Source organism: Rousettus aegyptiacus, unplaced genomic scaffold, assembly GCF_014176215.1.
Source record: "Rousettus aegyptiacus isolate mRouAeg1 unplaced genomic scaffold, mRouAeg1.p scaffold_m13_p_3, whole genome shotgun sequence".
Lineage (NCBI taxonomy): Eukaryota > Metazoa > Chordata > Mammalia > Chiroptera > Pteropodidae > Rousettus > Rousettus aegyptiacus.
The window spans coordinates 90,163,902-90,178,157 of record NW_023416306.1 but is presented as its reverse complement, the minus strand read 5'-3'; the positions used below and the strand labels follow the sequence as shown (position 1 = coordinate 90,178,157).

Sequence of the window (14,256 nt, the reverse complement as noted above, 5' to 3'; positions counted from 1 at the left end):
TATTATTGTATGTCAACTCTAATCAAAATTTTCTTTTAATATAATAATAATAATAATAATAATAATAATAATAAAAAAATAATACCGGGCAAGCCCAGTAAGCACCTCCAAGGGAGATCAATCAGGAGCCCCACTAATAATACAGGACCAGGTAAATGCTCTCCTTCTCAATCAGACCTGAGACCTCCCCACATCTCTCCACCTGGAGACACTAGTAGAACCAGCAAAGGGAAATCTCATCACGATAATGCCTAGCCTGGAAGCCCCTTTGTCCAAAAGGGCCTGAGATACCCCATTCCTCAAAACAAGGCACCAGCAGGGGATTCTGCCATATAATTGCCTGTCAGGGAAGCTTTTCTTCTGGGTGGGCATGAAACTACCCACCCCCCATCCAGAGGCACCAGACAGCCTAGCCAAAGGAATCTCCTTTTGCCCCCTCAGGTGACACCGACAGGAATCAGTGAGAGTTCAAAGGGAAATAGCAGACCAAAAAAGAAACAAAAAGTCTTTGAAAATTAAAATTTCATTGGAACCACGGCCCACAAAAGTAAGGCAGTACTTGAGTGTTAAATCAAAGCAGGGTGACTGACTGTTAAACTAAAAAAGAGGCATTGTAGTATGACAATCATTGCCAAGAAAGGCAATAACTTAAATGCCAAATAAAATAAAATAACATAAAAGTCACAAGAAAGCAAGTACTCAAGTTATAATAATGAGAGCCAGATCCGGCATTTGTTGCTTACGGTGTACCAGGTACTGTTCAAAGAATTTAATATGGATTAACTATTTTGTTACTCATAATAGCCCTATTGATTAGATATTGTTCTTGTTATGCCTGTTTTTCAGATGAATAAACTGAGGCACAGGGAGCTTAACCTGCACTAGCCAAACATCTCATAAATGATGGAGTCAGGATTTGGAAACTGGCAGTCACGAGCTTATAACTTCTACTTTATACCACCATCCTATATCTAATGAATGTGATATAAAGTAGTTTGCATTAGATTGTAAAGGGCCATGACTATCATTTTAAGGAATATAGGTTTTATTCTGTAAGCAAGTGACTACATGAGCAGATTTGTGTTTTTAAAAATAACTCCAGAGGTAGATAAGGGTAAAGGGGGTCAAATACATGGTGATGGGAGGAAATTCAACTTCGGATGGTGAACATACAATACCATATACAGATGACATATTATTGAATTGTACACTTGAAACCTATATAATTTTATCAACCAATGTCACCCCAATAAATTTAATAAAATACATATACAAAAATAACTCTGGAAATTATAAGAAAAGTGATTTAGAAGAAGAAAGACTAAAATAGGAAAAACAGTAATGGCCACAATAAGCAAAGCAAAAGATATTAAGGACCTCAATTAGACAAATGACAAGATTACTGAGGAAAGGCTATTACCAGGAACAAAAAAGCGCTCTTTATCAAGAAGACAATAATTCTAAATATTTCTTTAGCTCATAACAAAGCTTCAAAATACATAAAGTTAAAACTTGTAGAATTTCAAAGAGAAGTAGACAAATACACAATTACAATCATGGATTTCGACATACCTTTCTCAATAATCTCTAGACCAGGTAGATAGAGAATCAGTAATGATATAGAAGAACTGAACACTTTTAAGTAATTGTTGATTCTAAAACTGACATTTATAGAACCCTCCAACCAAAGATAACAAAATATTTTAGAACATAGAACACTTACCAAGATAGGTCATATGCTGGGCCATAAAACAAGTCTCAATAAATTAAAAACGTCAAATTAAATGAAGTATATAACAAAAAATTAAATGAAAAATCCATAGCAAAAAGAAATCTTGAAAATTCTCAAATATTTGAAAATCAAATAACATACTGTTTAGTAATTCATATATCAAAAAATAAAACCAAATTACAAAATATTTAAACTAAATGACAATAAAAGCACAAAGTACTGGAATTTATAAAATACACTAAAACAGTGCTCAGAAAGAAATGTACAACACTAAAGGAACATATTAGAAAAGAAGTAAAGACTAAATCAGTCGTTATGTTTTATCTGAAAAAAAAAAAAACTAGAAAAAGACTACATAGGAAGTAGATGCAGAAAAATAGAAATAATAAAGATGAGATCAGACATCAACGAAATCAGAAAAAAATAGATAAAGCAACAGAATCAAGAGCTAATTCTTTGAGATCAATAAAATCGATAAACCTCAAGCCAGATCGATTTAGGAAAAATGAAAGAGATAGAGAGAAAGAGGTATAGAGAGAAGACACCAGTTACCGGTATTGGTATAAGGGACCAATGATAATACCATAATCAGAGAAAGAATATCATCACAGATTCTACAGAAGTAAACGTTTTTTTTAAAAAAAAAGTTATAACAGATAACACAAATAGATCTATACCTATTAAAGAAATAGAATTTTCAGTTAAAAACTTTCCCATAAAATTTTCCTCAGTAAAATTTCCACTTGGTGATGACACAGAAGTTATTGAATTTTCCTCCTCCCACAGATTCACCAAGTACACAGCAACATATAGAGCAATTTCCTCCGAGAGAAATTCAGAAACTAGCTGAGCAACTTTCACAAATCATGTGAATTAAAATACTTGAAACAGGTAGGAAAGTCTGAGGTATACTCTTGCTGTAAATCCTATCCCCAGACACAGTGCCACATAGTCAGAAGAGGAACACCAAATCTCAGCTTTTTCCTAAAGAGTGAAAGATTTGCATCACACAGCTAGTGCCCCGATTTTTAAGGCTGCCACCTGAAGTTTGAGCCTTCAAACTGCATGGCTCTGAAAGTTAACAAGGTTTGTATTCATGAGTCCCAGAGGATTATAACAAAGAAGTAGTTGTTAATCATATGATCATCTCAGTAAATGCAGAAAAAGCATTTGACAAATTCAACATCTTTTCATGATAAAAAAAAATCTCAGCAAATTATGTACAGAAGGAACATTCTTTATCATAAGAAAGGCTATATATGACAAGCCTTCATATTCAAAGGTGAAAAGCTAGATACTTTTTCTCTAATATCAGAAATAAGACAGAAATACCTACTCTTGCCACTTTTACTCAATATAGTACTGGAAATCCAAGCCAGAGCAATTAGGTAAAAAAATAAATAAATAAAAAGTTATAAAAGGCATCCAAATTGAAATGGAGGTAAAATGATTTTATACAAAAAATCCTAAAACTTCTATCATAAAAACTGTTAGAATAAACAAATTCAGTAAAGCTGGAGGGTATAAAATGAACCTACTTTAATCATTTATGTTTCTATATATTAACAACAAACTATTGAAAAGGGATCATTTATAATATTATCAAAAGCAATAAAATGCTAAGAAACAAATTAACCAAGGAAATAAAAATATATACGCTAAAAATTATGACACTGATGAAACAAAGATGATACAGATAAATAAAAAGATATTTCGTGTTCATGGATTGGAAAAATTAGTATTGTTAAAACGTTCATACTATTCAAAGCCGTCTATAGATTGAATGCAGTCCTTATCAAAATTCCAATGACATTTTTATTGAAATAGAAAAAGCAATTTTAAAATTCATATGGCTAAACAGCTGAGTAGATAAACATTGTGCTGGCATCCCCCCAAAACCACATCAACATTACAAATAGCTACAGAACAATCATTGAGAACTGCATGAACTCTAGATGAACAGAAGTCCTACAACTAAGGACATACAGAAGAAGCCATGTGGAGACTGATAGAAGGGCCAGAGGCAAAGAATGAGCTGGACCCACACATAGAATGTAGTGATTAAGAAACTTCAGCCTCCGAGTTTTCCCTGAGGAGAGAGAAATTCTACCCTGATATCAGGCTCCCAGTCCAAGGTTCTAGTACTGGGAAGAGAAGTCCGCATAACTTCTGGCTGTGAAAACCAGCAGAGATTGTAGCTGAGGCAAAGACCTGGTAGAGTGCCACACATCCCCTTAAAGGGCCCCCATATGAACTTACTCACTGACAGGCTCACTTGCCCTGAGTTTCATAGCTGGGCAAGCAGCTCAAACAGTACCAGAGACATACAAGGAGAAACTGAATTGTCTGGCTCCAGGATGAGACCTAGAGGAGCAGCTTTCTCCCAGACAGAGTGTGGGGAGATGCCACTGTTCCTTTGTTGAATCCTCCCCTCTACCCAGCCAGCATATGCAGGCAGGTACCATACCTGAGTCTCCATTAACCTGAGTAACACTATTTGCCCACCTTAGGGATTCCCTGAGACCCTCCCTGCCCCACCCAACTTGCAGGTCCACACAAACCTCTTCCAGTAGCTTTTTCCATACAAACAGCCTGTCTTGGCTCATGCTGTGGACTTATTTAAAACCTCTCAAAGGTTCTAAAACCTCAACAAGCAGCATCTAATTCAGCACACCCAGTACTTCTTGCTATTTAGCCCTAAGCCAGCATTAGTGACAGCTGGCCTCAGGTCACAACGTAGCCTGTCCTAGGGACCTCTAAGTCCTGGGACAGGCTACGTTGTGACCTGAGGGACTTCTAAGCCCAGCACAAGTGGCAACCATCTATAGATCACTTTGTAGCTCATACCAAGGAGTCTTGGGCAGGTCACAGGCAGCAGTTGACCTACACCAGAGCCTATCTCAGGAGGTCCCAAGATCAACAAATCCTGTGGTCAGCTTAAAACCACACCAGAGCACCACCCAACCACCTGCACAAATGACATATCCAAAGGACAGGCTTGGTAGGCACCAGAGCTCTTCTAAAGCGAATTTTGCCCTCTAGGGTTAGCCCCTGCATAGCTGCTCATCCACAGTAGTCATGGCCAGTCTTCACAACCAATCAGCCTGAGGGTCAATTCCTCCCACTGAAGTGCAAACAGCAACCAAGGATCAATTATAACAGGAGGATACACACAATCCATACAAAGAACACTCTTGGAGCACCTGGGTCAGTGACCAGGGAGACTGTCCCACTGGGCCCCAAAGGATACCTATTACATAGGCCCACTCTACCAAGACCAGGAGACATAGCAGCTCTACCTTACCCATAGAAACTAATACAGGAAGGAAGCCAAAATGAGAAGACAAAAACGTGTCCCAAATTAAAGAACAAACAAAGCTCCAGAAAAAGAACTAAACAAAATGGAGAGAAGCGATCTCCCAGATGAAGAGTTCAAAACCCTGGTTATTAGGATGCTCCATGGTCTCAGTGAGAACTTCAACAAAGAAATAGGAAACATAAAATATGAAGTTAGGAAACATAAAATATGAAGTTAGAAAACATAAAAAAGAACAAGTCTGAAATAAAGAACACATTAAAGGAAATCAACAGATTAGATGAAGCATATGATTGAGTCAGTGATTTGGAATATAAGGTAGCAGAAAACACCCAATAAGAATAGCAACAGGAAAAAAATCCCTCCAAATGAAGATAGTTTAAGGGACCTCTGGGACAACATCAGGCATATCAATATTTATATCATATGGGGTACCAGAAGAAGAAAAGAGCATGGAATTGAAAACTTATTTGAAGAAATAATAATGGAAAACTTTCCTAACCTGGTGAAGGAAATAGACATACAAGTCCAGGAATCTCAAAGGGTCCTGATGAAATGAAATTAAAGAGGTCCATCACAAGACACATTATAATTAAAATACCAAAGATTAAAGACAAAGAGAGAGTCTAAAATGCAGCAAGAGAAAAGCTGCTAGTTGTCTACTAGGGAGCTCCCATAAGACAGTCAGCTGATTTCTCAGAAGAAAATTTGTGGACCAGAAGAGATTGGCAAAAATTTTTAGAGTGATAAAAAGCAGGGACTTAGAATGAAAATTACTCTACCCAGCAAAGCTTTCATGTAGAATTAAAAGACAGCTAGCTTTCCAAACAAGAAAGAGCTAATCGCCCCAAACTAGTATTACAAGAAATGTTAAAGGGACTTCTTTTAAAAAAGGGGAGAGGAGGGAGAAACAGATAAAAATATGATTAATGAAATGGCAATAACTACACATCTATCAACAATTACTCTAAGTTTAAATGGATCAAATGCTCCAATCAAAAGACAGTGTGGCTGAATGGATAAGAAAATAAGACCCTTACATATGCTGCCTACAAGAGACTCATTTCAGATGGAAAGACACACAGACTATAAGTTAAAGGAGAGAAAAAGATATTTTATGCAAACAGAAAAAAAATTGGAGTAGCAATACTTATATCAGAAAAAAATAGACTTTAAAGCAAAGTCAGTAACAATAGACAAAGAAGGACCCAATAATGACACTTATGGGTATTTATTCAAAAAACCCAATACACTAATTTAAAAAGATATATGCACTATTATGTTCATTGCAGTGTTGTTTACAATAGCTAAGATATGGAAGCAACCTAAGTGTCTATCAATAGATGAATGGATAAAAAAGTGGTAAATATAAGTAATAGAATATTATTCATAAAAAAATAAAATCTTGCCATCTGCAACAACATGGATGGACCTAGAGAGTATTATGCTAAGTAAATCGATCAGACAAGGAAAGACAAATATTATATGATTTCACTTATATGTGGAATCTAAAAAATAAAATAAGCATACAAAAAAGAAAAAAAACAGATACAGAGAACATTTTGATGATTGCCAGATAAGAGGGGTTTGGGAGTCAGGAAAAAGGAAAAGGGATTGAGAAGTACTAATTGGTAGTTACAAAATAGTCATAGGGATATAAAGTACAGCAGAGAGAATATAGTCAATAATATTATAACTATATGTGGTATCAATATGTACTAGATTTACTGGGGTGATAACGTCATAAGTTATATAGATGTCTAATCATGTTGTACGCCTAAAACTAAGGCAATATTGTATGTCAATAGTAATTAAAAAATTAAAAAATATTTTTAAAAATTAAAAAATAAAATTCATGTGGAACCCCAAAGAGCCAAAGCAATTTTGAAAAAGATGAATAAAGGTGTAGGTATCACACTTCCTGACTTTCAACTATACTACAAAACTGTAATAATTAGAATAGTATGTTATTGACATCAAAATGGATACATAGATCAATTGAATAGAAAGCCCAGAAATAAATTCATGCATATATAGTGAATTAATTTTTAACAAAGGTACAAAAAATACAGTGGAGAAAAGATAGTCTATTCAATAAATTGTGCTGGAAAAAATGGATAATCACATGCAAAAAAATGAAACTGAATCCTTATTGGTATACCATAAACAAAAATCAACTCAAAGTATATTAAGAACTTGACTATAAGACCTGAAACCATAAAATTCCTAGAAGAAAAAAATAGGGAGGAAGTATCTTAACATTGGTTTGGCAATAATCTTTCTGGATTTGACACTAAAAGAAAAAAAAAGAAACAAACATGTGGAACTACATCAAATTAAGCTTCTGAGCAATTGAAGGAGACCATCAACAAAATGAAAGCACAACTCATGAAATGAGAGAAAATATTTGCAAACAATATCAGATAATGAGTTAATATCCAAAATATACAAGGAATTCACACAAATCAATAGCAAGAAAACCAATAACCCAATTTAAATTAATAAAAGATGTGAATAGATGTTTTTCCAAACACGACATACAAATGGCCAACAGGTACATGTAAAGGTGCTCAACGTCACTAATCACCAAGGAAATGCAAATCAGAGCCACAATAAGATATTGTCTCACACATGTTAGGATGTCTATTATCAAATAATAACAGATACTAGAAAGGAAAAATGAAAACCTTTGTACACTGATGGTGTGAATGTAAACTGGTGCAGCCATTATGATAATAGCATTAAGGTTCTTCAAGAACTTAAAAACGGAATTACCATATGATCCAGCAATCCCACTGCTGAGTATATATCCAAATAAAATAAAATTATTATCTCAGAGAGATATCTGTACTTCCATGTTCATTACAGCATGATTCATAATAGCCAAGATATAAAAGCAACCCAAGTGTCCAACAATAGATGAATGGTTAAAGAAGATGTGGTGTATATATACACAATGATACATTATTCAGCCATAATTTTAAAAAAGAAAATGCCGCCATTGGTGACAACCTGGATGAAACTTCAAGGCATTATGCTAAATGAAATAAGTCAGGTAAAGAAAGACAAATATTGTATGATATCATTTATTTGTGGAATCTACAAACTCATAGAAACAAAAAGTAGAATGGCTGTTCTTAGGGGCTAGGAGATAGAGGAAATGGGAGATATTGGTTAAAGAGTACAACTTCCAGTTATAAAATGAGTAAGTTCCGGTCATCTAATGTACCAAACTGTCTCACCATCACCCTTTCCCCCCCCAAAAAAAACATTGTAATTATGTGAGGTGAAGAATGTGTTAACTAACCTCATTGTGACAATTATTTTGCAATATTACATGTTATCAAAGGAACACATTGTACACCTTAAACCTACACAGTGTGATGTTGGTTATATCTCAATAAAGCTGGAGAAAAAAAAGAAATCCAAAATAATTTTTTACAAACAGAAAAGAAGCCACAATAGAATCCCTAAAATAGAAAAAAAAAACTTTCAAATTTAGAAAAATAAATTAAACTGGATTTTAAGTATCTAAGAACACAAAATAAAAATGACTTGGAATATCAAAAAAAAAAAAAAAAGTAAAAACCCTCATTCAAGTCTAGAATGTTTCTTAACTGCAAATCCAGCATATAGTAAAAAAAAAAAAAAAAAAAAAGCATACAGTTGACCCTCTGTATCTGTGGGCTCTACATCTACAAACTTAACCAACAGTGATCAAAAACAGTATTTTCAATCTACAGTTGGGAACCCACAGATATGGAGAGCCAACTGTTTGCATTGTACTACATTTTACGTAAAGGACTTGAGCATTCTCAGGATTTTGTTATCTGGGAGGGGTCCTGAAACCAGTCCCCCATGGATATCAAGACAACCATGCTTACAAAAATTTTCATAAAATTCTGAAAAACTCACTAACATATCACATGTTCTTGGTTACAGAGGTAGTGAACAATGTGAGGAAAATCTAATAATTATAGGGCATCAATGCTTAACAAGGTATGGAATCATCAACTTCAAGTTTTCACTAAACAGAGAAATAGACCTAACAAATTAAAAGTTTAAGAGAATCATTTCATCATTTAAGCACTTTATCGCATATCATTGCAACTGAATTGTAGCTAAACAAAACATTACTCAAAAGTTGTCATAACCATAGAAATCAAGATGTCCTTTAAAAACAGACATCTCAGAATAATCCATAATTGCTCTTTAAAAATATCAATAGCTTATAGTACAGTAATTCAAGTTTATTTTAAGTTTCTCTTCTTCGCAAGTTCACAGTGCAAAAACCAAGACAAGCTCATCTCATCTAAGTTGAAATAAAATTAAAACTAAATAGGACTATACCCTAAAGGCCATCTAAATATATTTTCTTTATGCTTACCCACATTTTTGAATACTTCATTCATGGTCATCTTTATTGAAACAAAAATTTTTACAATGGAAATAATTTTCTCTATCCAGACACTGAAATGTCAAATATGCAAGAAGATAGGGATGAAAACAAGACATGTTTGTCAAGAAGCAATCAAATGGAAAAAGAAGAGAGATGATGAATTATAAGAAGAAAACACCACATAATATATGTGACTAAACCTCAAGGAATTTAAAGTAAATGAAAGAACTGAAAAAAAAAAGAGAGAATACAGCTAAAAAAAAAAAAGGAAAAGAAAAAATATGGCTCTATACCTTTGTCAACAGGGGTTAATGTAAAATATTTTAGATAACTATATTAGTCATAAAGTTACTTCATTTCAAAATAGGCATTTTATACACTCTAGATCGAATGAAAATAACAAAGTAATTGTAATTTGTTTTTATTGTTCAGTTTCCAACATGCAGTCCATGTCTTGGGGATTTCCTTCCATTTCCCTGTTCACAAAGCTATTTCCAAATGCCCATCCTTTTCTACCTATAGACATCAAGAACCTCATAGCCTCTGCTAGCTAGCTTAGTTAAGACCTCACTACAGCTGTGGAAGAGGTCCCTATTTTGTTTCTATGTGGACAGCACCCTCTGTATCAATAGTAGGAACCTGTTCTTTTTTGATATTAGACAAATCTTCAGAAACAGGATCCAGTTCTAAAGACACTTCATCTTTTGGCTCATTTCCTGAAGTCACTGATTCCAATTTTACCACTGGGACATCTGTTGTATGTTGAGCTAGAGATTCAGTGGACACATTCTCTACTAGAGCTTCATCTGCAGGGGTTTGTTTAGATGGTAAAGAATGGACTTCAACAGAGGGATCTTTTATAAAGACTTTTGTAATAGAAGCCTCTTCATATACTGAAGGCTGTTTGTCAACAGGAGCCATTTCTGAAGTACTTTCTTCAGTTGGTGAAGGCTGAAGTTCAGCAAGGAACTCTTTTGCATGGGCTTCCTCAATTAGTAGAGACTGAACTTCAGCAGGGGCCTCAGCTGGTGGAGGCCTAACTTCAGGGGCCTCAGCTGATGAAGGCCGAACTTCCAAAGAGACCTCAGGTAGGGGAGGCTGAAGTTCAGAAGGCTCTTCTGCTGGTGGAGGCCGAAGTTCAGATGAGGCTTCAGTTGGTGGAGACTGAACTTCAGAAGGGACTTCAGCTGGTGGAGGCCGAACTTCAGATGGGGCTTCAGCTGGTGAAGGCCGAACTTCCAAAGGGACCTCAGTTGATGGACGCTGTATTTCAGAAGGGGCCTCAGCTGGTGGAGGCCGAACTTCAGAAGGGTCCTCAGCTGGTGGAGGCTGAACTTCCAAAGGGACCTCAGCTGGTGGAGGCCTAATTTCAGAGGGGACCTCGGCTGGTGGAGGCCGAACTTCAGAAGGGACCTCGGCTGGTGGAGGCCGAACTTCTGAAGGGGCTTCAGCTGGTGGAGGCTGTATTTCAGAAGGGGTCTCAGCTGGTGGAGGCCGAACTTCAGAAGTGACCTCAGCTGGTGGAGGCCGAACTTCAGATGGGGCTTCGGCTATTGGAGGCTGAACTTCAGAAGGGACCTCAGTTGGTGGAGGCCGCACTTCAGAAGGGACCTCAGCTGGTGGAGGCCGAACTTCCGAAGGGACCTCAGCTGGTGGAGGCCGAACTTCAGAAGGGACCTCAGCTGGTGGAGGCCGAACTTCAGAAGGGACCTCAGCTGGTGGAGGCCGTACTTCAGAAGGAACCTCAGCTGGGACAGGCTGAATTTCAGAAGGTGCCTCCACTGGTGAAGACTGAATTTCAGAAGGGGCTTCTGCTGATGGAGGCTGAAGTTCAGATGATGCTTCAGCTATTGGAGGCTGAACTTCGGAAGGGACCTCAGCTGGTGGAGGCTGAACTTCATAAGGGACCTCGGCTGGTGGATGCTGAACTTCAGAAGAGGCCTCAGGTGGTGGAGGCCGAACTTCAGATGGGGCTTCAGCTGGTGAAGGCCGCACTTCAGAAGGAACCTCGGCTGGTGGAGGCTGAACTTCAGATGGGGCTTCAGCTGGTGGAAGTCGAACTTCAGAAGTGGCCTCAACTGGGGGAGGCTGAACTTCAGAAGGAACAACTGGTGGAGGCCGAACTTCCGAAGCCACTTCTGCTGGTGGAGGCCGAAGTTCAGATGAGACTTCAACTAGTGGAGGCTGAACTTCAGAAGGGGTCTCAGCTGGTGGAGGCCGAACTTCAGAAGGGACCTCAGTCAGTGGAGGCCGAACTTCAGAAGGGACCTCAGCTGGTGGAGGCCGCACTTCAGAAGGGACCTCAGTTGGTGGAGGCCACACTTCAGAAGGGACCTCAGCTGGTGGAGGCCGAACTTCCGAAGGGACCTCAGCTGGTGGAGGCCGCACTTCAGAAGGGACCTCAGTTGGTGGAGGCCGAACTTCAGAAGGGACCTCGGCTGGTGGAGGCCGAACTTCAGAAGGGACCTCAGCTGGTGGAGGCCGAACTTCAGAAGGGACCTCAGTCGGTGGAGGCTGAACTTCAGAAGGGACCTCAGCTGGTGGAGGCCGAACTTCAGATGGGGCTTCGGCTATTGGAGGCTGAACTTCAGAAGGGACCTCAGTTGGTGGAGGCTGAACTTCCGAAGGGACCTCAGCTGGTGGAGGCCGCACTTCAGAAGCGACCTCAGTTGGTGGAGGCCGAACTTCAGAAGGGACCTCAGTTGGTGGAGGCCGAACTTCAGAAGGGACCTCAGCTGGTGGAGGCCGAACTTCAGAAGGGACCTCAGCTGGTGGAGGCCGAACTTCAGATGGGGCTTCGGCTATTGGAGGCTGAACTTCAGAAGGGACCTCGGCTGGTGGAGGCCGAACTTCAGAAGCGACCTCAGCTGGTGGAGGCCGAACTTCCGAAGGGACCTCAGCTGGTGGAGGCCTAATTTCAGAGGGGACCTCGGCTGGTGGAGGCCGAACTTCAGAAGGGACCTCGGCTGCTGGAGGCCGAACTGCCGAAGGGGCTTCAGCTGGTGGAGGCTGTATTTCAGAAGGGACCTCAGCTGGTGGAGGTCGAACTTCAGATGAGGCTTCAGCTATTGGAGGCTGAACTTCGGAAGGGACCTCAGTTGGTGGAGGCTGAATTTCAGAAGAAGCCTTAATTGGTGAAGATGGAAGTTCAGCAGTAGGCTCTTCTGCGGTGGCATCCTCAGTTTCTGGAGGCTGATTTTGGACAGGGGCTTCTCCTGCAGTAGTCTCTTCAGCTGGGGGAGGCTGAAGTTCAGCCATGGCCTCTTCTGAAGGGGCCTTCACAGGTGATGGTGATTGAAGTTCTGTGGACTCTTGTGTAGGAGCCTCTTTAGCAGATGAAAGCTTAACTTCAACAGAAGGCTCTCCTGGAAGAGCCTCTTCAGCAGGACTAGGTTCCACTTTAGCTGAGGCCTCTTCTGCAGATGGAGAACGAAGTTCAGCAGGTGCCTCTTCCTTAAGGGCCTTCTCAGATGGCATAGACTGAACTTTAGCAGGAGCCTCCTCTGCAGGAGTTGCTGCAGGTTGAACTTCAGAAGGAGGCTCTTCTGAAAGAGACTCTTCAGCAGGAGTAGTCTCTTCTTTAGCAGGAGCCCTTTCTGCCTTAGTCTTCTCATCTGGTGGAGTTTGCGCTTCAGCAGAGATCTCTTCTATCCTGGGAGGCTGTACTTCACCTGCAATGTCTTGCTCATCTACAATTACTAAAGTATCTTTTCTTATTTGTTGACTAAATGAAGATCTGCTGATACTTTGCTGCCTAATTTCTTCTTTGCTACTTGTCGTGGGTTGAAATTCAGGACGTCCACTAACAAAAATCTTCCCTGAGGATTTACGTTTCTGCATTTCTTCCTTTGACTTTAAAAAAGAACTACCTGTCCTGTCAATAACCACCATTTCTGATTTACTAAAGTAAGTCTGCTGTTCCTTGTCTACCATCTCTATTCGAGGAATGATTATCATTGTCCAGTCTCCAGTGCAACTGGTCTGCTGAGATCTGTCTATTTTGAGTTGAATTGAGTGTCTGGTTGGTGAAATTTCTACTTCCTGCACACTCTCTGGAAATTCAGGTACTGCTTCTTCAACAGTGGCTGGCTTTTCTTCTGATTCCACTGTTCCATCAACTGACTTGATTTCTTCTTCTTTTTCTTCTACAGAAATGTCTGTCTGCAGAGATTTATCAGCCATGTCTTGCACATGCTTTCTCTTTGTCCAAGTTTGCTGAAGCTGAGAAGATATTCTAAGAGACTCATAGTTTACTTTGCTTCCAGGAATATTACCAATACTAAGAGTAGCTTTGGGGCCAGATGATTGTGGTATGGGCAAGTGTTTCTTTTTCTCTGTCACTTCAGTCTGTTGGGATTTGTCTACCATTGGTTGGCTGGCTTTTCTTCTCTTTCGAATTTCTTGCCTTCCTGCTGAGATAGGTTGGTCAGGTTCATCACTTTCATCCATATCTAAAACTGGTGAATTTCAAATTTATTAATCATCAGATTTACACAAATGTACCAGATGGCTAAGCCTTTACCTTCCTTCATTAAGTGTTGTTCTGCTGCGCTCCCTCAGAAAAAAAGTTATTCATAAATTACTGCATTCTGCATTACTCTCTTATTGGACCCCCACCTTACTCAGTAAACATCTTTCTTGTTTAGTCTTTGCTATAACTAAATCTCACTTCTAGAAGTTTCCTTCAAGGGTCTATGACATCACAGCCGATTCTCACTACAATGTTCCATTGGTGGTAGACCCAGCACTTTTTAACTTGGTAAACACTCATGGACTCTGGCTGAAACTAAGAGATCTACTGTTTGAAAC

The 14,256-nt window shown here is 39.0% G+C and overlaps 1 protein-coding gene across 1 annotated transcript in view; it reads right to left on the bottom strand.

The window, feature by feature from the left end:
* Nucleotides 1-10,038: 10,038 nt before the first annotated feature.
* FSCB (fibrous sheath CABYR binding protein) overlaps nucleotides 10,039-14,256 on the bottom strand; it is a 118,133-nt gene continuing 113,915 nt past the window's right edge. The window contains exon 2 of the mRNA XM_036239529.1: nucleotides 10,039-13,904. Coding sequence (XP_036095422.1) covers nucleotides 10,039-13,896 — 3,858 coding nt within the window. The 5' untranslated portion in view covers nucleotides 13,897-13,904. The remainder of the gene's footprint in view (nucleotides 13,905-14,256) is intronic.